We start from the raw sequence: 26,178 nt of genomic DNA, 5'->3' as shown, positions 1-26,178 counted from the left end.
GAGGATCCCTCGTCTACAGACCCCCCAGGACCACGACCACAGTTCAGCGACTCCATCGCTGACTTGGTCAGTACACAGGCCCTCGCCTCCACAGACTACATCCTTCTAGGGGACCTGAACTTCCACCTTGAGAACAACAGCGACTGCAACTCCACCACCCTGATCGATAACCTCGCCAACCTTGGACTCAGACAACTCGTCACAACACCCACCCACTCCGCCTACCGCACACTTGACCCCATCTTCTCTGCAAGCTCCCACGTCTCCTTCAACCACACCACCGAACTCCACTGGACCGACCATTGCTGCAACCACTTCATCTTCCGGAAACCCACCACGCACCACCGCACCCAACAGATCCCTCGCCGCTGCTGGAGCAAAGTCACCGAAGACCAGCTAACCACCACCCTCGCCTGGAGCCCACCCACCGATCCCACCGACCCAACTGACCCCGACTCTGCTGCCCGCAACCTCAAACAATTGATAGACGACTGCGCCAACACCCTTGCCCCAATCAAGAAACCCACCAACAGACACACCAGCAAGAAAGCCAGCTGGTTCAATGAAGACCTCCAGGCCTCCAAGCAAACCTGCCGAAAGCTAAAGAAGGAATGGCACCATGAACAGACATCGGACAGCTACGCAGCCAACAAGAACGCCATCAGCAGACACCATCACCTCATCAGAGCCACCAAAAGGCCCTCCTTCAAAGACCGCTTGGACAACAACGCACACAACAGCAAAGAGCTCTTCAACATCATGAAAGAACTCTCCAACCCCAGCTCCAACACCAACGACATCCCACCTTTGAAAGACATGTGCGACTCCCTTGCCACCTTCTTCCATCGCAAGATCCCAGACATCCACGACGGGTTCAACTCCACGACCGCCCCGACAACCACGGAGACCTCCATCCCCACGGCCAACATCCGCACTGACCCCCTGCTCTCCTGGACCAACATAATCGACAATGACACCATCAAAATCATGAACACCATCCACTCCGGATCTCCATCAGACCCATGCCCACACCACATCTTTAAAAAAGCCACCATCATCTCTGGAAAGCCATCAACATCTCCTTCGAGACAGCAACCTTCTCGGAGAGATGGAAGCACGCCAAGATCAACGCCTTACTCAAAAAACCCAAGGCTGACCCCAAGGACCTCAAGAACTTCCGGCCCATCTCCCTGCGAAGATCATCGAGAAGACCGTCAACAGACAACTGACCCGCTACCTCGAGGAGAACTGCATCCTGGACCCATCCCAGTCCGGGTTCCGCAGCAACCACAGCACCGAAACTGCCCTCATCGCCGCCAACAATGACATCAGGGCCCTGCTGGACAACAGGGGAACCGCGCCCCTCATCCTCCTGGACCTGTCAGCCGCCTTCGACACTGTCTGCCGCCTCACCCTAAGCACACGCCTCCATGACGCTGGGATCCAAGACAAGGCTCTGGATGTGACCACCTCCTTCCTCTCTGGCAGAACCCAGAGCGTCCGCCTCCCCCTCTTTCCGCTCCAAAGCCACCGAGATCATCTGCGGCGTACCCCAGGGCTCATCCCTCAGCCCGACATTGTTCAACATCTACATGGCACCGCTCCCCCACGTCACACGACTGCACGACCTCAACATCATCTCCTACACCGACGACACCCAGTGGATTCTTTTCCTCACCGAGGACCCCTCACTGCCAAAACCAATCTCCACGAAGGAATGAAAGCCGTCGCTGAGTGGATGAATAACAGCCGACTGACGCTAAACTCGGACAAGACAGAAGTCCTCATCCTCAGCTCCACCCCCTCGGCCTGGGATGACTCATGGTGGCCGACCTCACTGGGAACAGCTCCAACACCCATCTACCATGCACACAACCTCGGGTTCATCCTCGACTCTACTCTCTCCATGACAAAGCAGGTCAACGCCGTCTCGTCCTCCTGCTTCAACACCCTCCGCATGCTCCGCGAGATCTACAGGTGGATCCCCACCGTAACAAGAACGGTCACCCAGGCCCTCATCAGCAGCAGGTTGACTACGGAAACGCCCTCTATGCAGGAGCCTCGACCAACATCCTGAAACAACTCCAACGCATCCAAAATGCCTCTGCACGCCTGATCCTCGGCATCCCTTGCCACAGCCACATCACACCCCACCTGAAAGACCTGCACTGGCTCCCCGTCAACAAGAGGATCACCTTCAAGCTCCTCACCCAGGCACACAAGGCACTACACAACACCGGACCAGCATACCTCAACAGGCGACTCAGCTTCTACACCCCCAACCGCAAGCTCTGCTCCGCCGACCTCGCCACAGTCCACCGCATCTGAAGAGCGACATCCGGCGGCAGTTCTTTCTGCCAACTTGCCGCCAAGACCTGAAACACTCTACCCATCATCCTACGGCATTCCCAGGACCTGCTTACCTTCAGAAGACACCTCAAAACCTGGCTATTCAAGCAGTAGCAGCTCAACCCCCCTTCCCCCCCAGCGCCTTGAGACCCTGTAGTGACCAATATTTTGGTAGATAATGATTGGGTCCGCTTATGACCATTGCCCACCACCATCTCAGCATATTGTAGACACTTAGACAGCACTGACTATTGCCTTTGACATGCTTTGCAATTCACATCATCACACAACATAGGGATGTGTAGGCTTGAAGTTCTCTCTATATTTCTGACTATATCTTGCTTAGTGGTAGTGTTTGCCTATTGGCTTTGGCATGATCTTATGCCTTCTTTCTATGGTTTTTGCTCTTTTTTGGGCCTAAAGGCCTATGCTCGAGCGATGCCATGTTCTTTTCTGACACCATCTTGCTGAGCCTCTTTAGGTGAAAGGCAATTTTTTAGTTTCTATGTGTTGTTCGCTCTTTGCAAACGAGAAGAGACCGGTTCTTGTCAGTGGAATGTGCTCACCCTGCGCCTCCAGGTCCCCGTACACAATTCAATGATGACATCACTGACTTTATCACCCCACACGCCCTCCCCTCCAAGGAATACATTCTATTGGGAGACCTCAACTTTCACCTGGAAAAGAGCAACGACAGCAACGCCACCACCCTTCTGGACAATCTCGCCAACCTCGGACTCAAACAACTCGTCACTACCCCCACCCACATTGCAGGCCACACTCTCGACCCCATCTTCACCTCCAGCAAACATGTATCTTTCAGTCAGACCACTGCTCTTCACTGGACGGACCACAGCTGCGTTCACTTTACCTACAATAAGACCACAATCCTCAATCATCCTCAACCCACCCTGCGAAGAAACTGGAACAAAATCACCAGCGACCAGATCTCCTCATCGCTTCTACTAAACCCCCCCACCCACACCTCAAACCCCGACCAAGCAGCCATCAACCTCACCCAATGGCTATCCAACAGCGCCGACATCCTAGCACCGTTGAAAAAACGCCTAATCAAGCTAGGCAGCAAAAACGCATCCTGGTTCAACGATGATCTTAAGAAATCGAAGAAACACTGTCGCTCCCTCGAAAAGGCCTGGAAAAAAGATCCTAACACCAGCACCAGGGACGCCTTCAAAAACGCCACCCGCATACACCACCACCTAATCCGGTCTGCCAAGAAAGCCGCATTCAAAGACCGTCTAGATAACAACGCCCACAACAGCAAGGAATTATTCAACATCGTCAAAGAATTTACCAACCCATCAGCCAACTCCAACGACATCACCCCGTCCCAAGCCCTCTGCGACTCCCTAGCTTCCTTCTTCCACAACAAAATCGCAGACATCCACAACAGCTTCGACAACCGACCCGAAGACCAACCCACCCAATCTTCTGCAGGACCCTCACCCCCCCTGAACATCCTTAATGACTGGAACCCAATCTCCACTGAGGACACCATCCTCCTGATGAACTCCATCCACTCAGGATCCCCAACTGACCCATGCCCTCACCACATCTTCAACAAAGCAGACTCCATCATAGCACCACACCTCCGAGACGTCATCAACTGCTCCCTCAACTCCGCCACCTTCCCGGAAAGCTGGAAACACGCCGAACTCAGCGCCCTTCTGAAAAAACCCACAGCTGACCCCACCGAACTCAAAAACTACCGCCCCATCTCGCTTCTTCCGTTCCCGGCCAAAGTCATTGAGAAAGCTGTCAACAACCAGCTCGCCGCCTTCCTCGAAACCAACAAATCCCTTGACTCCTCACAGTCCGGCTTCCGAGCCAAACACAGCACTGAGACCGCCCTCATCGCAGCAACAGACGACATTCGAACTCTACTGGACAATGGAGACACGGTCGCCCTCATCCTCCTCGACCTCTCCGCTGCCTTCGACACAGTCTGTCACAGCACCCTTCTACAGCGCCTCAGAGACGTAGGAATACAAGGAAAAGCACTGGAATGGATCACCTCGTTCCTCACCGGAAGAACACAGAGAGTCCACCTCCCACCATTCAAGTCAAAGGCCTCTGAAGTCATCTGCGGCGTGTCACAAGGATCGTCACTCAGTCCCACCCTCTTCAACGTATACATGAGCCCCCTTGCGGCCATCGCTCGCCAACACAATCTCAACATCATCTCCTACGCGGATGACACTCAACTGATCCTATCACTCACCAAAGACCCTAACACCGCCAAAACCAACTTACACGAAGGAATGAAAGAAGTAGCCAAGTGGATGAAGCACAGCCGTCTGAAACTGAACTCAGACAAAACAGAAGTCCTCATCTTAGGCACCTCCCCCTCCGCCTGGGATGACTCTTGGTGGCCAGAAGCCCTTGGAAAAGCCCCCATCCCGACGGACCACGCACGGAACCTGGGCGTCATCCTGGACTCCTCACTCTCGATGACCAAACAAGTCAACGCCGTTTCATCATCTTGCTTCAACATTCTTCGCATGCTCAAAAAAACATTTCGCTGGATCCCCACTGAAACTAGAAGAACGGTCACCCACGCACTGGTCACGAGCCGCCTGGACTACGGAAACACACTATACGCCGGTACCACTGCAAAACTCCAGAATAAACTCCAACGCATCCAGAACGCTTCAGCCAGGCTCATACTAGACATCCCGCGTAAAGAACACATCTCTGGTCACCTGATAAACCTCCACTGGCTCCCCGTAAATAAGAGGATTACTTTCCGCCTCCTAACCCACGCACACAAAGCACTTTACGAACTTGGGCCCGAATGCCTCAACACACGATTGTCCTTCTACACCCCCTCCCGTCAGCTGCGATCCTCCAACCAAGCCCTTGCCACGGTACCTCGCATCAACAAAACCACCATGGGAGGTAGATCCTTCTCCTACCTGGCAGCTAAAACCTGGAACTCACTTCCCACTCACCTGCGCCTCACTCAGAACCACCTGGCATTCAGAAAGCAACTTAAAACTTGGATATTCGACAAATAATTCCCCACCCTCCCTCTAGCGCCTTGAGACCCTATGGGTATGTAGCGCGCTATATAAATTTCTTGACTTGACTTGACTTGACAAAGGTTTGATCAGCCGAAGCAGTGACCCTGGCGCAGGCTGGCACAGGAATCTGATGGGAACGAAGGCGAGGCTTGCTAGAAGCTTCGACGAAAGGTTTCTACTTGTTATTAGAGGAGGTGTCTGGGCTCTGGTCTCAGTCAGTTGGTCAGTTAGTCTGGAGAAACATCACGATGCAGACGTGCAGTCGCGTTTGTGGAACAGAGAGTCCTGACCCAACCAGAGAGGGACAGAGAGTTGGACCCTTCTTCAGCTTAAAGATGCCTAATAATATGGTGAGGTGTTCTATGTATGTCTAACTTTACCTAATTATACCTTAATTTACAGGTTCTATGTATATGTATGTGCTGATGATTGCCTGTGATATTTAGTTATTTCTTCTTCCTTGTCATTTTGTGATCATGTAATAAAGACCCTTGGAATATATAATTTGTGGAGGAAGGTCGGACCCGTCTTTTACCAAGTGCTTACAGAGGGATGGGCTAGTTCCCCTCTAATGGGTAATTGTAGATACGGAAGGAGAAGTGTGGCTCACTGGTTAGAGCAGGCAGACCCTGAAGCAGAGGTCAGACCCGGGACCAGGGTTCGATTCCCGACGCGGCAGGGTGTTGAGCTCAAATGTCCACGGACTCGATAATTCTCGCTTCGGTGCCTTACCTAATCATGGGTTCACACTCTGCAACTCTGGGCATTAAGCTTGCTTAATCTCCACAACGGCCCCCCACGGCGGGATGCCTGGCTTTCACCTTGGGGATGCCCTGTAGGGGCTATCTCACAGGGAAAAACCAGGACGGGTTCCCAAGGCAAGCGCGGAGATACCCCTTTGGGGGTCGATTCTGGCGCTATATAAGAAACATAATAATAATAATAATAATAATAAGGGAAATCGGCTCCTAAGCAGGAATATCCAAATTGCTGGTAGACCAACCCAACATAGCGTAAGAGGTATGTACTGATTTTCACCGGAAGGTGTTGCTCGTGCAGATGCGCGTTGATTGTCAGAAGACATTGCTGATTCGTACTTAGGTGCGTTGCTCATGCAGGTGCACGTTGATCGTCAGGGGACGTTGCTGATTCGCACCCAGGTGCGTTGCTCGCGTAGATGCGTGTTGATCGTCGGATGGCGTTGCTGATTCGTACTTAGGTGCGTTGCTCGCGTACATACGCGTTGATCGTTGTAAGGCGTTGCTGATTCGTCGTAAGGCGTTGCTCATTCGTCGTAAGACGTTGCTGATTCGTCGGGAGACGTTGCTATACATACCCTCGGAGCTATGATCTGTAGTATCTTTAGTTGTTAGTATTATTTCTTTCTCAGACAGGTATTCTAAAAGTGTGGTGTTTTTAGGCATTCTGGGAAGGGACTGTGATAAGTAATGACTCCATAGCTGGCTGTAGCACCCGAATGAAAGAAAAAAAGCAGTCATTACAAACCCTCACAGGTAAGTAGTGCGCTTTACAAAATGTTCTGATTGATTGATTGATTAGAGCACAAAAGAGTGAACAGTAAGTCAGGACACTTTAGAAAACTCTGCTAGAGGTAGAAAGGGTAGGATTTGAATTGTCTCCTGTAGCTATGTGGGCTGGGTTCTGATCTGATTTCGAACCGCCTGCCAGCAAAAGTATTGATCAGCTGATCACAGCTACTGAAGAAATCAGGCAGACAATAGATACCGGAGGCAATGTGGCTCTGATCCTTTTAGGCTCTTTCGGCCGCATTTGATACAGTCAACCACCCTCTCCTAATCGAACACCTCGAATCAATTGGGATCAAAGGCAACGCACTTAAGTTTATTTCCTCCTTCTTGACAGACCAAATCCAGACGTTCTCTTGTGGTGATATCACTTCACCAGCCTTTTCATTGCCCTGTGGGGTCCCCAAGGGTTCATTCTTGAGCCCCACTTTGTTCAACCTTTATGTCAACCCACTTGCAGCCCTAATTAGGTAATTTGGCTTCTCCTTCGTCTCTTACACGGATGATACGCAAAGTGTTATATCTATCACTGGCAATCCCGGACCCACGGCAGCTCAGTTTCATGACAGCATGATTCATATCGGGAAGTAGATGAGCAGCAATTATCTCAAACTAAACTCCTCAAAGATTGAGGTTCTGCTGTTTGGCAATAATCCCTCTTTCTGGCCCAACAACTGCTGGCTTCAGGAACTAGGGATGCTGCCTACACCCAGTGACAAAGCAAAAAACCTTGGGATGATAATTGACACCAATTTGTCCTTTGAAGGACAAATAAATCACATCACCTCCTCATGTTTCTTTGTTTTGAAAACCCTAAGGAAAGTGTTGTCTTTTATCCCATCGAGCCTGCAGGAGAGGGTAGTTACAATTCTTATTTCTTCCAAAGTAGACTACGGCAACGCCTTCTTCATCAATGCCCAAAAGCGGTTTCTTCAAAAGCTATAAACGCTACAAAATGCTGCAGCACGGCTACTACTGGGCATTCAGAAACATAAATCGGCCTCCCAAGCACTGACCTAACTACACTGGCTCCCCATTGATAAACACATTCAGTTTAACCCTTTAAGTGCTGCCGTCGGCCAACGGTCGTCGCGAGCACTACCTTGCCAGTGCTGCGCACGACCGTTGGCCAACGGGGCCGCACCCGTTATTCGAACGTTCAGCACTGGGCGTTGAACGTTCGACGCTCCTAAGGTGTTAAGGCACTCTGTATTGTCATCCGGGCTCAACAAGCTGTCGTTCCTGACTCCTGATTCAGCGCTTTCAACGCTACATCCCAGCACTCCCCTACACACATCCACAATTGGTAATCTGGTAGTTCCCAGATATAAAAAGCCAACTGGGGTGGGAGAGGCACCTTGATGTGTTTTAAATTGACAGCAATGGGTTAGCATTAGCAGAAGCCATCCTGTATTTAGAAGTTATCTTATCCGTTTTGTGAAAGCCATTTTGTATTTCTGGCAGCCATTTTAGTTTGCCATGTGCTGCCACGTGCTCGCCATGTGCTCTGTCCTCCCTCAGTGTTGACTACTCTTGTAATCTGCCTAGAAACAAACTGTATTTAGCATCTTCCACCTTCGCACATGACCAGAAGGGCCTAGCTGGTAGAATGCACCTGTTTCTCTAGTATAACTGTCAGGCTATTTTTGCTGCTGTATGGAGAAGTAACTCTCCTCCCACTTTGTTGAGCAAGCAGATCTTGTATGCCCATCTTAGTCATTTTTGCATGCTTACCAGGACTGCCCCTTGGTCTAATGAAGACTATGTAATCCTAAGCATATATAAGGCCCCAGTTTTCTGTACTCCTCAGACTGCCTCATTCCATTGCTAAGGCTTCTGTGTGACGTAGTCTGACTCATTTGAGGTTAATAAAGATGTAACTTTTATATTTCAGCTTCTGTGCTAATTTCTTCTTTGTTGGTTTAAAAGGACCAAGTATCAGTGGGACCCCTAGGAACCTTTCTTGATTTTTTCAAATGGCGCTCCAATGTGGACCTCATCAGAAGTGGCTATTTGAGGGAGTGATCTTGTCAGGAGACAGAAATCTATTGAGGAGGACAGGACAGGATTCTACTAAGGAGGTACTCTGTGCACGGAGATTCTGGGGATTCTCTGTCTCTGCAGCCCAGTATATTTCTGATCTTCCTGATTTTGATCCTCCACATGATGTCACTCCTGACTGAGAACCTTTTTGGCGTGAGTATTCTAAAGAGACCGTTAGGTCATTCAGAACTTGGCAGTTAGAATTTGGACAACCATTTGTTTCGTAAGAGTTGTTCTGCGGCACTTGCTGTTGGTTTTGATGCCTTTGATTGGTAAGGTAGTTTAGTAACACTTACTGTGGCTAAAATTTGCGTTGGCCAACTTTTGACTAGTATGTATGTAATATGTAAATTGCAATTTATGTAGGCAGGTAATGAGGAGATTTTTCTCTGTTTGAATTGTTTGATCGGTGCAACGTATGAAGAGTACCTTAAGCGCTATTTTGATTATATAATATTTGCATATTTTGCAATATTTTTGGCATGCCTGTTTCAAGCACACATCGAAGAATGTGTTGCTTTTTGGATGTACCATAGTGAGATGTGAATTGAATTAGCCGGCTCCCTTGAGGGAATAGCTAGATAGGTTTAGGTATAAAAACATATTTCTTCCTTGGTGATTCTTTATCCCCAGGGAATTAAAATATGGACAGAATACAAACAAGGATCCTTTTTCTGCACAATTTTATGAATGGACTTATGCAGAGCAATATTTTGGTGTTCTGCCAGCCATAGCTTGTGAATTGAGTGTATTTTTGCTTCTTGGAAATAAAACAGTTTGTTGGGCTGTTTTTGAAAGTCTTTTGGAATATTATTGAGAAGCGCTTCTTGTAAATATGACTTACAACTAGAATTTACAAATGGTTTGGTTTAAGTACAGTCTGTGGGCTGTCCTTTGTTTCTGTCTTAAGTGTTGATCTGTGGGTTAAATGCGTGTTTAAATGTCTATGTGGTTCGTGGTTTTACATTGCAACTTCTGTAAGTAAATAGCGATTGCGCTCTTTGTGTAAGGATTGCTAGCCTTAAGCGCGCTGTATTTGTGTCCTGAGTGTTTTACCCCCTTCTGTATATGTCTGAAATGAGCTCAACGTGTGTGTTTGTGTTTTTTTGTTGTTGTTATCAGTCTGTTATGCAAAATGTCATTTAATTAATATTAAATAAAAATGAAATATAAATCCAGAAATGAACCATATGATATGCTAAATAACTGTATGAAATTGATAAGAGTAAGCAACTATGCACATGTACAAACTGCCAATGCTTAAAAGATAAAATTAGAATTCCCATTCAATAGGAATAAAATAGGCCTCAAAAACGAAATTGTGTGTTTTGCAATAAAAAACATACAACATTTTTCTTAGATACATTGTATTAGATATTAACAGGCAAACACTTTATCTGAAGTAAATGTTTGCTGAACTAAAACACATATTATAGATCATTCATTGAAATGCCTCAGTTTTAAATAGACAGTGACCGTGCTTCCATTTCAACACTAAAAAAAGCTTTCCACCAGCTGTGTTTTAACTGCCGCTTAGCAGCACCTGTTGTTTTGATTGTAGGCCACGGAGAGACAGGAATGTTGATTCAGCCAGGATTTTGTCAGGTGAACATGGGGTAAAATCCTGCATTTCAGACTGCTGTTTTAAAAAGTTACAAAAATCAGGTTAATTATTTTAGATACCAGGAGAACGTTTAAGGTAGGGATTTCCATTTGTAAAGCCTTTTACATAAGCATATTCGTGGTTCTGATGTTAAATAATTGTCCTTTTAAAAAAGTGGCGCAAAGCGTTTCATGTTTCAAGTTAGGCTTCTGTGCTTAGGCTTGTGAATAAATGCGTCTAAATATGATAGGCAAAGGATGCAGCTTGCTTTTCATGTAGAATTATCAAAAATTATTGGTTTCATCACATTTTTTTTATCAATTATGAAAAATTATTAAAAGAATAAGTGCTTTTAAATTTGCTTTTTAATTTTTATAAAGCTTAATACTCATACTGTGACCTCCTAGCATTAAAATTAAATTTAAGTTGTGTTGTACCGCATAATGAGGATATTTGCATATGGAATTTCACTCTGTGCAGGCGTAAAAAACTCATTTTTATAACAGTATTTATGATTATTTTTGATTTCTCACTCCTGGGCTATCTAGGGAACATTTTGAGGATGAATAGTATGTAAAAAAATTATAGGATATTCATTTTTAAGTGCCCCAAACATCAAAGTCGAAATTGGTAAATTTCATTATTTAAACAGCATTTTTTCCATTCAGAGCAGATTTTACAGTGCTTTAGGCTTCAGTAAATGCATACATTTAGGTATAATACAAATAGCTGACTTCTATATTATTAGACAAGTATATTGCACACTGCTTATAATTGAAAATATATATCAAAAATCAGCAAAAGTTATTCTCTTAACTGTAAACTGACAAACAGGGGAATAGGGCTGCATTTGCACACAGAATAGGACAGCTGGGAAGAGTTAAATGTAAGTTCTATATTTAGAAGCCTGGCAGGGCTCCCAGAGTAAAGTTCTGCTTTGACATTTTGACATCTGAAACTTTTTGAAAGACAAGATGGCAGCGCAGGGAAAGAAGGATTGGGGTTTTGGTATTCATATTCTTTACCTCCTCAAAAGTGCTATGTACCTCCCATAACTTTGTTTATGGCCAGTTGCTACAAATAGGGGTTGATAGTGTTGACAGAAGTGAAACCTGTTTCAGGTTTCCTACTGTCAAAATGGGGGAAGGAGGCTAGCTCCTCTACAAATTAAGGCGAGGTAATATGTATGTTGCTCTATCCTTTTCTCAAAAAAATTTTTTTAGCCTGTCTAAACTGTCTGTGAAATGGCAACAAGACACTTAGGGCCAGATGTAGGTAATTCCTATTTACGACTCTTAAATACCGAATTTTACCGATTCGGTATTTAAGAGTCGGTAAATAGGAAGGGGGCAGATGTAGGTAATTCTAAATTAAGAATTACCGAATCTGTATGATTCGGTATTTATTGATTCGGTAAATACCGAATCGGTATTGCCCATTGATTCCTATGGGCCATGAAGCCCATAGGAATCAATGGGAAATACCGATTCGGTATTTACCGAATCAGTAAATACCAAATCCTGCAAGGGTGCAGGGGGTGTCACTTTGACACCCTCTAGCACTCCAAGTACAGGCTTGTGTGCCATGTGGCACACATACATGCCCTAAGGGCATGTCTGTGTGTCACATGGCATAGGTGTACATGCACAGAAGTGCATGTACACCTGAATTCGGTATTTTACCACCCAATTGGATTGGGTGGTAAAATACCGAATTCTGAAGGCCTGTAGCACTGTAAACAGTGCTACCTACATCTGGGTTTTACCGAATCGGTAAAATTACTGATTCGGTATTTTACAGAATCAGTAAATTTACCGAATCAGGGCCCCTACATCTCAAAACCCAATTACTGGTCGGTAACGTCCGAAATCGGCCGTTACCGACCGGTAATTGGCGACCGACATCTGGTCCTTAATTGGCTATTTAGTAATACTGTTTTAAAAAGTGTTAGCATTAATACAATGAACATATATATATGCTATGTTACTGCCCATCCTATCTGATGTTTTAATGACAGAATAAATAGTCTAGATTGTTGTTCCCTTATTTTGACCTTTAAGGGGAGCTAGATGTGGGTAGTTTTTGTTCTAAAATTCTTCGGTGATAACACCATTATTGTATGTTATTCCATGCTACATAGTTTTGCAAGGGCATTGCTAGTTTTTATCAGCTAGTCCGTGTAACTAAACTGACAGTCCTTATTAGAGCTGATGTTGCATAGTTTGGATCATGAAAAGTAAAACGCGGTGAAGATGCCCATGTGATCCTTAGCAAAAAATGTTTTGAAGAAAATGTTGTTTTATAGATAAGAAACCCTGTTAAATTAGCAGTTTTAGATTTTCCTGTTGCTCCTATAACATGAGAGCATAGTCCTAAGCATACAATGTAGGTGCTTTTATCAGAAGAAATCATTTTAGAAGTGTCTGCAGTCCTGTACAAGTAATGTAAAGTTTATGAGTAAAACTGCAGAACATTTCCTTTTTTTTAGGGTTTTCAGATTAGCACACAGGAATACACCAATGTAAGGGTTTAGGGTATGACTGTGTTGTTTTTCTCTTTTCCTCACAATTTAGTAAATGAATACAGACTTCCTTGGCTGCTTGGGATTGGGTGATGTATTATTCTTGTCAGTTCACCAAAGAGTTCCTTTTAAACTTGCCAATAGGTCCAGGCTGTTGTTTTTTTTACTCCCACATAGATAGATGGCAGTGGTTCTTGGGTGTCTTGCTAATATATGGGGCGTCCCAAGACTAGGAAGTATTCTAACACTATTCTCTCTGTTGATGGACTGTTTCTGTACCTTGTCTAAAGACCTTTTGCTCTGTCCACCAATAGATATTTGCTGCTTTACAACCTTTGCCAGAGGGGCCTGGACATCAGATTCAGCCTGGAGAGTCAGCGTCTGCACCAGTCCAGCTTGAAGCCAAAGTGAATGTAACCAGCACAGGCATTGCTGGCAACTAGGACCTCAGTGAAGGCGGAAACCCTGTGATCAAGTGTGCACCCCTGCCACTGTCTTGGGCGAAAGACGGGGTCACAAATCAGAAAAGAGAAATTGTATTTGATGCCCAGCTGAGAGTAACCGACAGGCCAGAATTGCGAGGAAGCTTTGCTTGAGGTGACCTCTTTTGAAACAAGGGTTGCTTCAGAGATCCTAGCATCAGGCCCCTGAATCCTGGTCCTAAAGTGAATACAAGTTTGCTCCTTTGTTTGTTGGTCAAGAGGTGCCTGAGCACACTGGATGCAATGTGTGGCCCAATAAATGAGCAGTGCGCCAGCAGAGCAATACAGGAGTTAGGGCAGGACTTGAGTTCAGGGTACAGGTGCTGTGTCTCTGGTGCCTCTTAGATTGTAGTGAAGAAAACTGGTGCACTGCCTGAGACACTGGGCAGGATCGCTAAGAGCATTTGCCTGGTGGGTGACTGCCCTATCCTGAAAGAAGAGACTTTTTCCTTGAAACTGGGCTGTGATTCTTGAGTTGCGAGTTGTGTGGCTCCACTGTGGAAACAACAGGAGCCTGCCTGTGAGGCTCAAACGGACACAGGGAGAAGACTCCACTCTGGTTTGTTGTACAGCGGCTTCAATTTCCCCAAGGACTTCTTCTTTTTCTTGTCAATAATGAACCCCTTTAGTCATCCCATTTTAAGGAGGAGCAGCCCTTTGCAGCTCTTCGTCCTAATTCCTATGGCCTGTGTGGTCCTCCTGGTCCCAGATATGATTGATGTTCTAGCCCTCATAAAAAGAAAATGTAACAGTCAATTGGAAAATGTTTTATTAGAGATGTCCTGTTAGCTATTTTAAAATGGATAGTCACTGAAATGCATAGGAGCCCTGAAAATGTTTACTAGATGATTTTAGGATTTGCTTTTGCTTAGAACTAGAAAGATGATAATTCTGTTTGTAACAGAATCTGCAATCTGTATGTTAATTATGACCTGATGCTCCGTTCCCTTTGTATACCTGCTTTTGCTTATATATACCCGCTTAATGAAATGTTTAGAATGGAAAATGCCCACCTAGCAATGAATTAGGAAGTTGATAAAATTATGAAAATTAATGTGCAAATATTTTCTATGTTCCTACTGGATCATAGGAATGTCTTCAGCTAATGCTAAAACGGTCGTCTGTTGTAAATTGACAGCAATGGGTTAGCATTAGCAGGAGCCATACTGTATTTAGAAGTTATCTTATCCGTTTTGTGAAAGCCATTTTGTATTTCTGGCAGCCATTTTAGTTTGCCATGCGCTGCCACGTGCTCTTCATGTGCTCTGTCCTCCCTCAGTGTTGACTGCTCTTGTAATCTGCCTAGAAACTAACTATATTTAGCATCTTCCACCTTCGCACATGACCAGAAGGGCCTAGCTAGTAGAATGCACCTGCTTCTCTAGTATAACTGTCAGGCTATTTTTGCTGCTGTATGGAGAAGTAACTATCCTCCCACTTTGTTGAGCAAACAGATCTTGTATGCCCATCTTAGTCATTGTTGCATGCTTACATGAGCCAGGACATCCCCTTGGTCTTATGAAGACTATGTAACCCTCACATATATAAGGCCCCAGTGTTCTGTACTCCTGAGACTGCCTCATTCAGTTGCTAAGGCTTCTGTGTGAAGTAGTTTCACTCATTTGAGGTTAATAAAGATGTAACCTTTACATTTCAGCTTCTGTGCCCATTTCTTCTTTGTTGGTTTAAAAGCACCAAGTATCAGTGGGACCCCTAGGAACCTTTCTTGATTTCTTCAGAGGCTGTGGAACTTTCTTCCGACAGAACTGAAACTTAAGACAAATCTGTTGGATTTTAGGAAACATCCAAAAACCTGGCTCTTCTGCAAATAACTCTGTCATCTTCTGGATCTTCCTAGCTGTAGTGTCTGCTTAGCGCCTAGATATTCCCGGGTATTTGTCATGCTCTATAAACCTTATTCCGATTTCATTTAATCAGGAAGGGGCTCCTTTTGAGGTCTGGTCATGGATGAGTGCACACATTATCAGTGCTGGAGGTTGTGGCACTCTCTTGCTGCCCTGGCATCCACTTGCCCCTACACCCCTTATATATATATAAGTGGCCGCATGGTCTCAACAACACGGAAGACTTACATACTTTTCTGTAGGCTGGCCTTTGTCTACTGTTGTCTATCTTCGTTGGGGCTTCTCTTGTTCATAATTTGATATCACGTTACCCTTGGTAGTCAGGTTCCCTGTTACCAAGGGATTTGTCGAACCAGTCTTCATAGTTATCAGTTATGTCTTGATGGCCCTGGCTAGTCAGGATCCCTGTTAGCCAGGGTTTGAATCCCCTTGTAACAGCAACCTCATTGTATATAGTTATTTAACTTAATATTTGATAATATTTGTATATTTTAGCACTGTTTTACACACAGGGTGTTGTCAATATCACATTTTATCACTTCTTATGATGAACCCTGTTTATATATGAAATGTTTTTTATCAGGCTTTTATCTTCCAGAATGTGACTTTTGGTCCATCTGTACAATTAGCATGTATTATTCATTTCTTAATGCAGGTAATCCTTATCATAAATCATGCACTTTACTTCCTCTCTTGTAAATACAATATCAAACTGATATGTTTTGCACTTTAGGACATGCACTGTTTGCACACTTTTTTAGCACTTTAGTCTCTATTCTCTGCACTATGCCCACCACTAAATATGCTAGTGACATACGTTGAAGAAGAGTTCTCCCAACCCATGATAGACATGGGTACTGGCTGTTGATATACTTTATAATAACCAAAGTTACTAACGGATTTATCCGGAAATAACATGTATTTATTTATTTATTTATTTACTTGTGCTAAAAGAAAATGCTTTACTATGTAAATACTGGTATTTATATTATGTATCCAGTCTGCTTTCCATATGTCACAACACATAGTGTGTTTACCATGGTTTTGACCACATGATGTGTGGGAGGGGCATGCACTTATCATCATTTTTTCACCAGGCATTATAAAAAGCAAAAAAAGTGACAGACTTATTTATGCATGTGAACAAGGGCTTGTAGCCCGAAACGCGTTATGCATTTCCTGCTTGAAACTTCTTAAACTGGATTAAATACCTGTCATCCATTTCGTGGTCCGTCTCCTGTTTGTGCGCTTCGCCGATCTGAGGGTTGGAAGTGGCGCGTTGGGAGTTCTGTCGGAATATATATATATATATATATATATATATATATATATATATATATATATATATATATATATATATATATATATATATATATATATATATATATATATATATATATATATACAGTTTCACAAGTTGCCTTTTTGGAGTGCACTCCCAACAAGCCTTTCAGAAGCACAGGAACAGCCTTCGTGAAGCACAAATAAAATAATAGTCACATGCCTTGCCTGACGCGTTTCAGAGTAAACAACCCTTTCCTCAGAGGCAGCATGCCAAACCATGTTCTTTCTGTAATCACTCCAACTAGCATGCCTGAATGAAATGAATCACAGGAGTTGAAGTCCTTGTTTAACCCTCGTTTCTGGACCCACGAGGGTTAAACAAGGACTCCAACTCCCGTGATTCATTTCATTCAGGCCCAGCTGGGCAGGATATAAATTAAAGGGAATATGCTAGTTGGAGTGATTACAGAAAGAACATGGTTTGGCATGCTGCCTCTGAGGAAAGGGTTGTTTACTCTGAAACGCGTCAGGCAAGGCATGTGACTATTATTTTATTTGTGCTTCACGAAGGCTGTTCCTGTGCTTCTGAAAGGCTTGTTGGGAGTGCACTCCAAAAAGGCAACTTGTGAAACTGTATATATATATATATATATATATATATGAAACAGACGACCTCTCCGTGAAGAAAGCCAGAGGACACAGCAGGGAGTTTTCGGGAACGCTTTTAATGACAGCTTGTTAAAATGGCATGATGCATTTCGGCGTTTTGCCTTCCTCGGATGCCGATGCATTTCGGCGTTTTGCCTTCCTCGGATGCCGCAAGCTTTGGCTGGGAACACTCCTCCTTACACCTTGATATTCACAGGCCCTCCCAATCAGAGGAGGTCAGCTGGCTCCACCTACTTGAAGGATGCAGCTGCAGTTAGTGGAACTGCAGTTCCCATGATGCAATAAGCCGGTAAGTACCGTGTGTGGAGCCATAGAGTAAGTTATGGTAGTGAATGCTGTAAGTCCTGGCAAGGAGTAGGGGTAGAGTCGAAGCGGAGTGCTTCCGTGAATAAAAGTCCAAGCAGTTCCTCGGGTCCCCACGCGTTCATACCTCATTTCCAAAATCCGACCGAGCCTTGAAACAAAGGATACAGTGATCCTGCTTCCCTCGTGAAGTCACGGGCTGTACAATACAGAAAGCCACATGCCTGAATTTGAACGTGAGGCGGTCCTGCAAAATCCGAACCTCGGGAAATTAGCAGCAAATCGCCAGCATTCGCAGGACACTTTGAAGAACGGGTCCTCTTTCCGTGCTGCCGGCAGGCACGCAAACAATGAAACAGACGACCTCTCCGTGAAGAAAGCCAGAGGACACAGCAGGGAGTTTTCGGGAACGCTTTTAATGACAGCTTGTTAAAATGGCATGATGCATTTCGGCGTTTTGCCTTCCTCGGATGCCGATGCATTTCGGCGTTTTGCCTTCCTCGGATGCCGCAAGCTTTGGCTGGGAACACTCCTCCTTACACCTTGATATTCACAGGCCCTCCCAATCAGAGGAGGTCAGCTGGCTCCACCTACTTGAAGGATGCAGCTGCAGTTAGTGGAACTGCAGTTCCCATGATGCAATAAGCCGGTAAGTACCGTGTGTGGAGCCATAGAGTAAGTTATGGTAGTGAATGCTGTAAGTCCTGGCAAGGAGTAGGGGTAGAGTCGAAGCGGAGTGCTTCCGTGAATAAAAGTCCAAGCAGTTTCTCTTTCTTTTTCTTTCTCTAGAGGCACCTTATTGCCCATCCACCTTAAGAAAGTATTTCACCCAAGCAAGCCAACATGAAAGCCCAATTAACAGAGAGCTGTAAATATATTTAAAAAAAGATAAAACATGTGCCACCACCTGGTATGACATCATCAGTGGCCATTTGTGCACCTGAAAAAGAATGGATAAACCCTTGAAAGCGTGGACTGAGGTAGAGGCAAGAGATATGCAATTACTCTTCCCCTCAAGGGGCTCCTTGCGGGCCGTGTACCACAGCCAGTGGCATTAGCCTCACCTGCCAGGGCTGGACGGCTTCGGCGCTGGTGCACGATCTATTCATGAAAGGTCCTTCTCCAGGTTGGCAAGACAGAAGTTTGTTCAACGCGGAAGCGAAGGCGTAGACCGCTGCATATGTGTGGTAAGTGGAGGTCAGGTCATACAGCTCAAAGAGGGACATCTGACCCTCAGACAGAACCTCTCGCCCCGAACAGACCACCAGAGGACCACGGGCAGGCGGGAGTTCTGTCTCGTTCCTCATCAGCCACCGGCACTGGAAGGCCTTCTCCCAGAAGAGTCTGGCCATGTTATCACTGGGAGCCCTGGAGGGGTCCAGGCGACGGAGGAAGTCTTTGAAGCCGGGCATGTTGCCGGTGCTGGCGGCTATGCCAATGGTGCCGTTCAGCATCCTCCAGGCTGCCCTGGAGAAGAGTCCGGGGGTGATGATGAAGATGACAGAGAAGATGAAGACCTTCCCTGTCACATTCTGTTCGAGCAGCACCTCCATCAGTACAGCCACGTGCACCTCCGTGCTCTGCACCACAATCACGTTCACGGTGGAGGCCCGGATCACCTCCGCCACGAGCAGGAGCTTATCACGGGGGTAGAGTAGGTGAATCTTTTGGGTGAATACGACACAGCCACCTTGCTTCTTGATGCCAGCCTCCAGGTCCCGCCTCCCTTGCTCCCCCACGTCATCGTCTGAGATGATCATTCCCACCCAAGTCCAGCCGAAGAGCCCGATCAGGCGTGGCAGGGCCACATTCTGGAAGGCGTTGCTTGGAATGGTCCGCAGGAAGGAGGGAAACTGGCGCTTGTCACTCAGCGTTGCAATCATGGCTCCGTAGCTGATCTGTAAGATGAAACATTTCTTACTACAGGTCAAGTCAAGTAAAACCACTTTGTTCGGTTAGTTAAAACAATACAAGTAAAATTCTGATACCCAATGGATAATAAAAACCTATAAAATACAAATTACAACATATGAGCAATTCAAAAAGAATCAATATTACAAAGTCAATTTCATAGACACATAAAAACCCCGATAACCATTAGCACATATAGACAAAAGGAATACTACATTAGAGGTATTTTCAAGAAAAAGCTGCCAAAAAAGGAAAATTTTGATCATATGTATACAATCGGTGCTTATGTAGCGTTTATCATAGGGTATCGTTTTTGCCTGAGACGTACGGCTGCTACTAAAAAGCTTTTGCGATATTAACTGTCTCCCGTGGATCATTCAGCATTTGGAGATAAATTAGAGCAGGTTTAACCTGTAAAAAACAGTTTTCCCTAAAAATAGGAACTAAAAACCTCCTGCGGATCACAGTGTAATGGTCGCAAAACATTATACAGTGCATAGTATCCTGTGGTGAGAAATTGTCACAGGCACTGGGACTCAAATCATCTTGCGTACTCCATTCTTGTGAGTTACATAAAAAGAAGTGGATTAGGTTAAAACGGAACCTGGTTAAAAGCAAACGGTGGAAGGGTTTGATAACAATTCTCAGGTAAAGTTCAATCAATGGGGAGGTTTTTAACAAAAAATAAGCCTTTACTGAAGGTTTCAGTAGCTCCCGCCCCTCACGTTCCACCGACAAGACATCAAACAATTGGGATTTAACCCAACTCAGGTCCTCTTTTTTTTCGTATCCGGTGAATTAAAAAGATCTGGGCTCCCGGATTTTAATAGGGTGTGCTTAACATAATAGAGCCACAGGATACTACTAGCTTTCTCCAAAGTGACACAGTCCCTAATAATCTGATGGTTCAATGTTAAGTCTAGATTAAGCCAGGTCTTGAACCGACAGACCACCGGGGCCAACCTCATCAGATCTGACACATACCTGACCCCCAATTTTTGATGGATAACAAAAATTGAGGTTGATTGGGGGACCGACAAGGGGGTACGCAAACATTTATTTTCAGTTTTCTGAACCCCTCTTATAACCCCAGGTGGCCGAGCCATACAAAGCAATCGCCAGGCACTTGAAGCTATAGATGTTGAGCACAGCTTCAATGGGCCTGGTACCCAACCACCTTGCAAAACCATGAACAGCAGCCTTGACCTAGCCAACACACTTATTTTAGTTTTCTGTTGGGGGACCCACAACACTCTCTCATCGAATAATACCCCCAGGTAGGTAAAAGAAGACCCACGGGACACCTCTGCACCGGCACAATAAAAAGATTTAGCTTTTTTAATTTTCTGAGTCTAAAGATTTATCTAAATTATTAACAAATAGAGTAAAAAGTAAAGGTGCCAGAATGCATCCCTGACGGACAACTCTTCCATTTTTAAAGTGCTTCGTGCATTTTCCTTCTTGATTTACCCTGACTATTGTTGAGCGATCCCTGTGTAAATCTGTCAAATAAGAGACTAAACATGGGTCCAGGCCCATGTCTAGCAGAATAGACCACAGCTTCGATCTGTTGACCAGATCGAAGGCCGAGGTAAGGTCCATAAAGGGCATCTGTAATGTACCCGCTTTGGCTAAGGTATATTTCCCTATAATTAAATGTAAATTAAGGCATTGATCCAGGGTACTCCTACCTTGTCTGAAGTCATATTGAAGATTGGATAGCACCTCATTTTCATTCGCCCATGCTGTTACTCTCCCTAGGACATTGACTACGGAGTCAATTAGGGATATCGGTCTATAGCAGCGTGGATCCCCTCTCTGACCCTTTTTAACCCCTTCCCTGCGGGGGTTTTTCACCTCCTGTGCGGGTGGGAAATGGGGGCCGCGTAGCGCCGCTGTGCTGGGGACGAGCTCAGCTCGTCATGAGGCACAGCGGAGCTGCACTCATGACGAGCTGAGCTCGTCACAGCTACACCCGTTTTTCGAACGTTCAGCACAACGGGGAAATTATCCCCGCGTGCGAACGTTCCAACGCCTGTGACGAGCTCAGCTCGTCATGAGTGCAGCTCAACCGTGCCTCATGACGAGATCAGCTCGTCATTAGCACGCCACCGGTTAAAAACTGGGATAATAGTAGATAACGACCATGATTTAGGGAAGCCCTGACGGCTAGACACATTAATAACCTTAGTCAGTATTCTGGCCCAAAACTTTGGATGAAGTTTATATAAATCAGCCGGAACGGCATCTGGGCCAGGAGCTTTGTTACTGGACATTTGTAATATCGCCCTTTCTACATCCTCTTCAATAAAAACAACGGGAGAGGAATCCCTAATATCCTCTAAACGAACAACTGACTCTGTCATTGCGGTAGGCACATAGATCACTTCAAAACGGGAGAGCCGCTGGGCTTTTGTAATATTACATTCTAAAGGCGCATTCTCCAAACCAGAGAAAAAAGGTTTATTAACAATGGACCAGAATCTAGACTGTCTTTAAGAACCTCAACTGATAGTAGGGCGTTCCAAGCCTCCGCCTTTATTTCATTTTTACGCGTTGATACGGCAAGCTTATATTGTTTCCTAATCGTGGCTATATGAGCCTTGTCTCGTGGGAACAATTTTCAAAGCTAATACCAAATTAGGGTGCGCCCTTGAGCAGTTACTATTGAACCACCTCTCATCCATAGATAATCCGAGTTTGGCTTTCATCGTAAGATCAGAAGCAAACTGTCCACAAATTCCTTCAAAGGCTGCAAGGACCTCCTCCCCTGAATACTATTATCAAGACAAATTGCAAACATATCTTTTGCCTTCTCATAAAGATCCTTAATAAAGAGATCCGGGATTACCTTGGCCCACTTAAGTCTCCTCCCCTGATCGCAAGTTCTCACACTAGTATCACCCCTCTTCATATCCAGATTCCCCAGAAGGCCCCAAGCTTTATCTAGCACAAGTATAACCGGGTTGTGAGCACTAAAAGGGGACCACCTAGCCTGGTTAAACATTACCTGTGATAGTATACTAGGAGAGATGAATATGTAATCAATAACAGTTTCACGCTCCCGGGCTTTAAAGGTAGGGTCCAGTCAGCAGGATCACTGAAACTCGATTCAAAGAGATCTACTGCAGCCAAGAGCTCCTCCAGACATTCCCCTTGTTGTGTGTGCTCAAAATGGGAAATCAAGGAATTTGCCGGCCCTAGGGAATCATCTACTTGATTATTCAAATTGCACATATGAATATTAAAATTGCCCATAATTACAATAGAATAAAAAGTGGTTTGCTTCAATCTATAATCTTCTAAAAAAAACATTTCATTTGACATAGATGTTGATTTAAAAAACAATTTTCTCCAGAGTTATAAAAATTAACAAATAACATTTTAGAAAGGCAATTATGGGACCCCGTCTCCACCCTCCTGTGAGTGTCTCATTTTTTGTGAGACTAGCATTAAAAGGCCCCCTTTGCTCTACCGACAGGAGAGGGGCATGCTGGGATGCTGTATGATTTAAACCCACCCAACCAGAAATTTCCATCCTTGTCCCAAGTCTCCTGTAAACTAATTATATCATAATTTTTCTGAAAGTCAAGCCACCTAGCGTCATCTCTTTTATATCTAAGTCCCGCAATGTTCCAACTAATGATCTTACAACTAAGAGCTTCATTTGGGACTATTTCTTGTCCATTTTGAGTTTCCCTGGAAAGGCTCTGTTGACACCGAGGTAGCTCCAGTCAATCGTTCTCATCTAAATTAGCTAACAGGAGAAATCTATTTTCTAAAACTAAACTATTTCCTTCTTCGTTCCTCTCAATGATCCGGGGAAATAGTTGTTGGGCAATTGCTGGTCTCTGACTAGACCTATCAGGGCCGTGCTCCTCCCTAGAGCTTAGTGGGTCAGTATTGCCACTCGAATTAGACGCTATAGGGCGAGGCCCACAAGAGAGTCTAAGGGTTGACTCTACCCCTCTTGAAGGTGGATAAAAAAAAGACCAGGGGCAAAGCCCTGATGCAACCCCTGCCCCTCCTTCCAGCCATCCCCAAACAACCGACCAGCTATATCTACTTTGTTGAGGTTAATGACAATACAATCCCCATCAGCCCGTTTAGGGCTATAACCAACCACCCCACACTTCTAGCCAATATTATATGGGATGAAACCTTGCGACTGCCAATACAATACTGATCACACCGCAATTTGGTTTTCTGTAGCAGATCCATGGTGGATTCACGATGGTGCTCTCTAAATGGGGGAACCCCTGTAAGGAGGGCTACCAGAGGAGTGGCTACCGGGGAGAGATTAAGTCTACAGCTATTTGTCTTACTATTAACTTCTTGAATACCTTGATCACCGCTATTGACCAATGTCTTGCAGGTGGGCAAACGGCTTGGGGGTCTCTCTGATTGATGGCAGGTACTACCCCCTGCCTGTCTTCCCAGGGATACAACTGATTTAATTGGAGAAATACCCCTTGCCCTCTCCATTGATTGTATTTGGCTAACAGAGCCCTCCTCTCTATCATTAGTATTAAACTGTGTTTGCATCTGGCAAGTTGTGTTTATATTGGAGACTTCACAGGCAATTTTTTCCCCCCTAAGTGGGCTTCAAAGCGCTCAAGTTTCCTCAGGATACCCTCAACGCAATTATTCAATGAGGCAATAATGTCTTAAGTAATGTCTTTAACAATGTTCGTGAGTATAGATACCAGCCGCGAGCTATGAAACTCCTCCACAAATTTCTGGACCACCAGTTGAGTGTTTGAGTACAAAGCTCCGACCTGAGTGAGGGTGCAACCAGTGCTACTTGTCCAGGTTTACTTGACATTTTTTCGCCCTCTTTTTCCCAGTGTTACTCGACTGGACCCTTTTTACTGATGCAACCACGGGGGCGTAACTACCTTAGTCACCCCTTCTGCTCCCCTTTCCAATATCTCATCATATGTGGACCCATTCCCCTCAGAGGCCGGCTTGGTTATCAACACACTTGGCTCCAAGGAAACCGGGTTACTGGGACCGTTATTAGGTGCAGTTAGCCTCCCCGTGAGGTCAGGGGTCAGCCCCAGTTCAGCCTCCGCATTTTCAATTTCCTTGTTCAGGGTTCCCACAGCAGAAGTTAGATAAGATATGATAGAGGCAGAATTCCTTGGCATTTTGGCTTTAGCACACCCCTGATTCCTACTGCAAGGTTGTTTCGCTTACCTATAGCTGCTGTCGAGGACCTCGGAGTTAGGGAGGTGGCCCAGCCCAGCGTTCTCCGGGCTTTGATGGGTGCAGACAGGCCCGGCCTTGGCCCGGGCAGGCACGCGCTGCAGGAGGTGGGCGGTGCTTTTATAACACCTCCGTGCACGGGTACAGCGTCAGAGTGGCGTCGGGGCTGCTGGGAAATGATGTCCCAAAAACAACAGGTGATGGACCGAATGAGGATCAGTGTCACACATTCAACCCAGTCAAAAGATCTGGGTCCTAATCCATCGTTTTTTTGCACTCCACACCACCCTGGGTTAGACAATGGCGATATGCAAATCAGCTCTGACCCTGTGCCCCATGGGAACAGTCCAGTCCGAACTACAAAAGCCATGTCCTTCCCAGAACGGAATCAAGCATCCGAGGACCGGACCGGTTTCGAGGTAACACCTCTCATCAGCCCGGCTAGCTTGACTCCAGTGGTGTGGAGTGCCTGGGACCCACGTCTGGGCATCCCCAGTACACTTATAGTGGAATTGCAAAAACAACAGGTGATGGACCGAATGAGGATCAATGTCACACATTCAACCCAGTCAAAAGATCTGGGTCCTAATCCATCGTTTTTGTTGTTGTTGTTTGTTGTCCAGCCATTCCCCTGACGGCACGTGGCAAAGACTTCTGGGAAATTATGTCCAGCCGTTCGCCTGACGGCGCGTGGCAAAGACTGCTGGGAAATGATGTCCAGCCGTTCCCCTGACGGCGCGTGGCAAAGACTGCTGGGAAATGATGTCCAGCCGTTCCCCTGACGGCGCGTGGCAAAGACTTCTGGGAAATTATGCCCAGCCGTTCCCCTGACTGCGCTTGGCAAACAATGCTGGGAAATGATGTCCAGCCATTCCCCTGATGGCGCGTGGCAAAGACTTCTGGGAAATGATGTCCAGCCGTTCCCCTGGCGGCGCGTGGCAAAGACTGCTGGGAAATGATGTCCAGCCGTTCCCCTGACTGCGTGTGGCAAAGACTTCTGGGAAATGATGTCCAGCCGTTCCCCTGACGGCACGTGGCAAAGACATCTGGGAAATGATGTCCAGCCGTTTCCCTGACGGCGCGTGGCAAAGACTGCTGGGAAATGATGTCCAGCCGTTCCCCTGACGGCGCGTGGCAAAGACTGCTGGGAAATGATGTCAGCCGTTCCCCTGACAGCGCGTGGCAAAGACTTCTGGGAAATGATGTCCAGCCGTTCCCCTGACGGCGCGTGGCAAAGACTTCTGGGAAATGATGTCCAGCAGTTCCCCTGACGGCGCGTGGCAAAGACTGCTGGGAAATGATGTCCAGCCGTTCCCCTGACTGCGCTTGGCAAACAATGCAGGGAAATG

The 26,178-nt window shown here is 45.8% G+C and overlaps 1 protein-coding gene across 1 annotated transcript in view; it reads right to left on the bottom strand.

The window, feature by feature from the left end:
- LOC147706673 (extracellular calcium-sensing receptor-like) overlaps positions 1-26,178 on the bottom strand; it is a 230,129-nt gene that overhangs the window by 113,295 nt on the left and 90,656 nt on the right. Inside the window, exon 3 of the mRNA XM_086925268.1 lies at positions 18,775-19,608. Coding sequence (XP_086781394.1) covers positions 18,775-19,608 — 834 coding nt within the window. The remainder of the gene's footprint in view (positions 1-18,774; positions 19,609-26,178) is intronic.

Source organism: Lissotriton vulgaris, chromosome 6, assembly GCF_964263255.1.
Source record: "Lissotriton vulgaris chromosome 6, aLisVul1.2, whole genome shotgun sequence".
Lineage (NCBI taxonomy): Eukaryota > Metazoa > Chordata > Amphibia > Caudata > Salamandridae > Lissotriton > Lissotriton vulgaris.
This window is presented reverse-complemented; position numbering and strand designations above follow the sequence as displayed.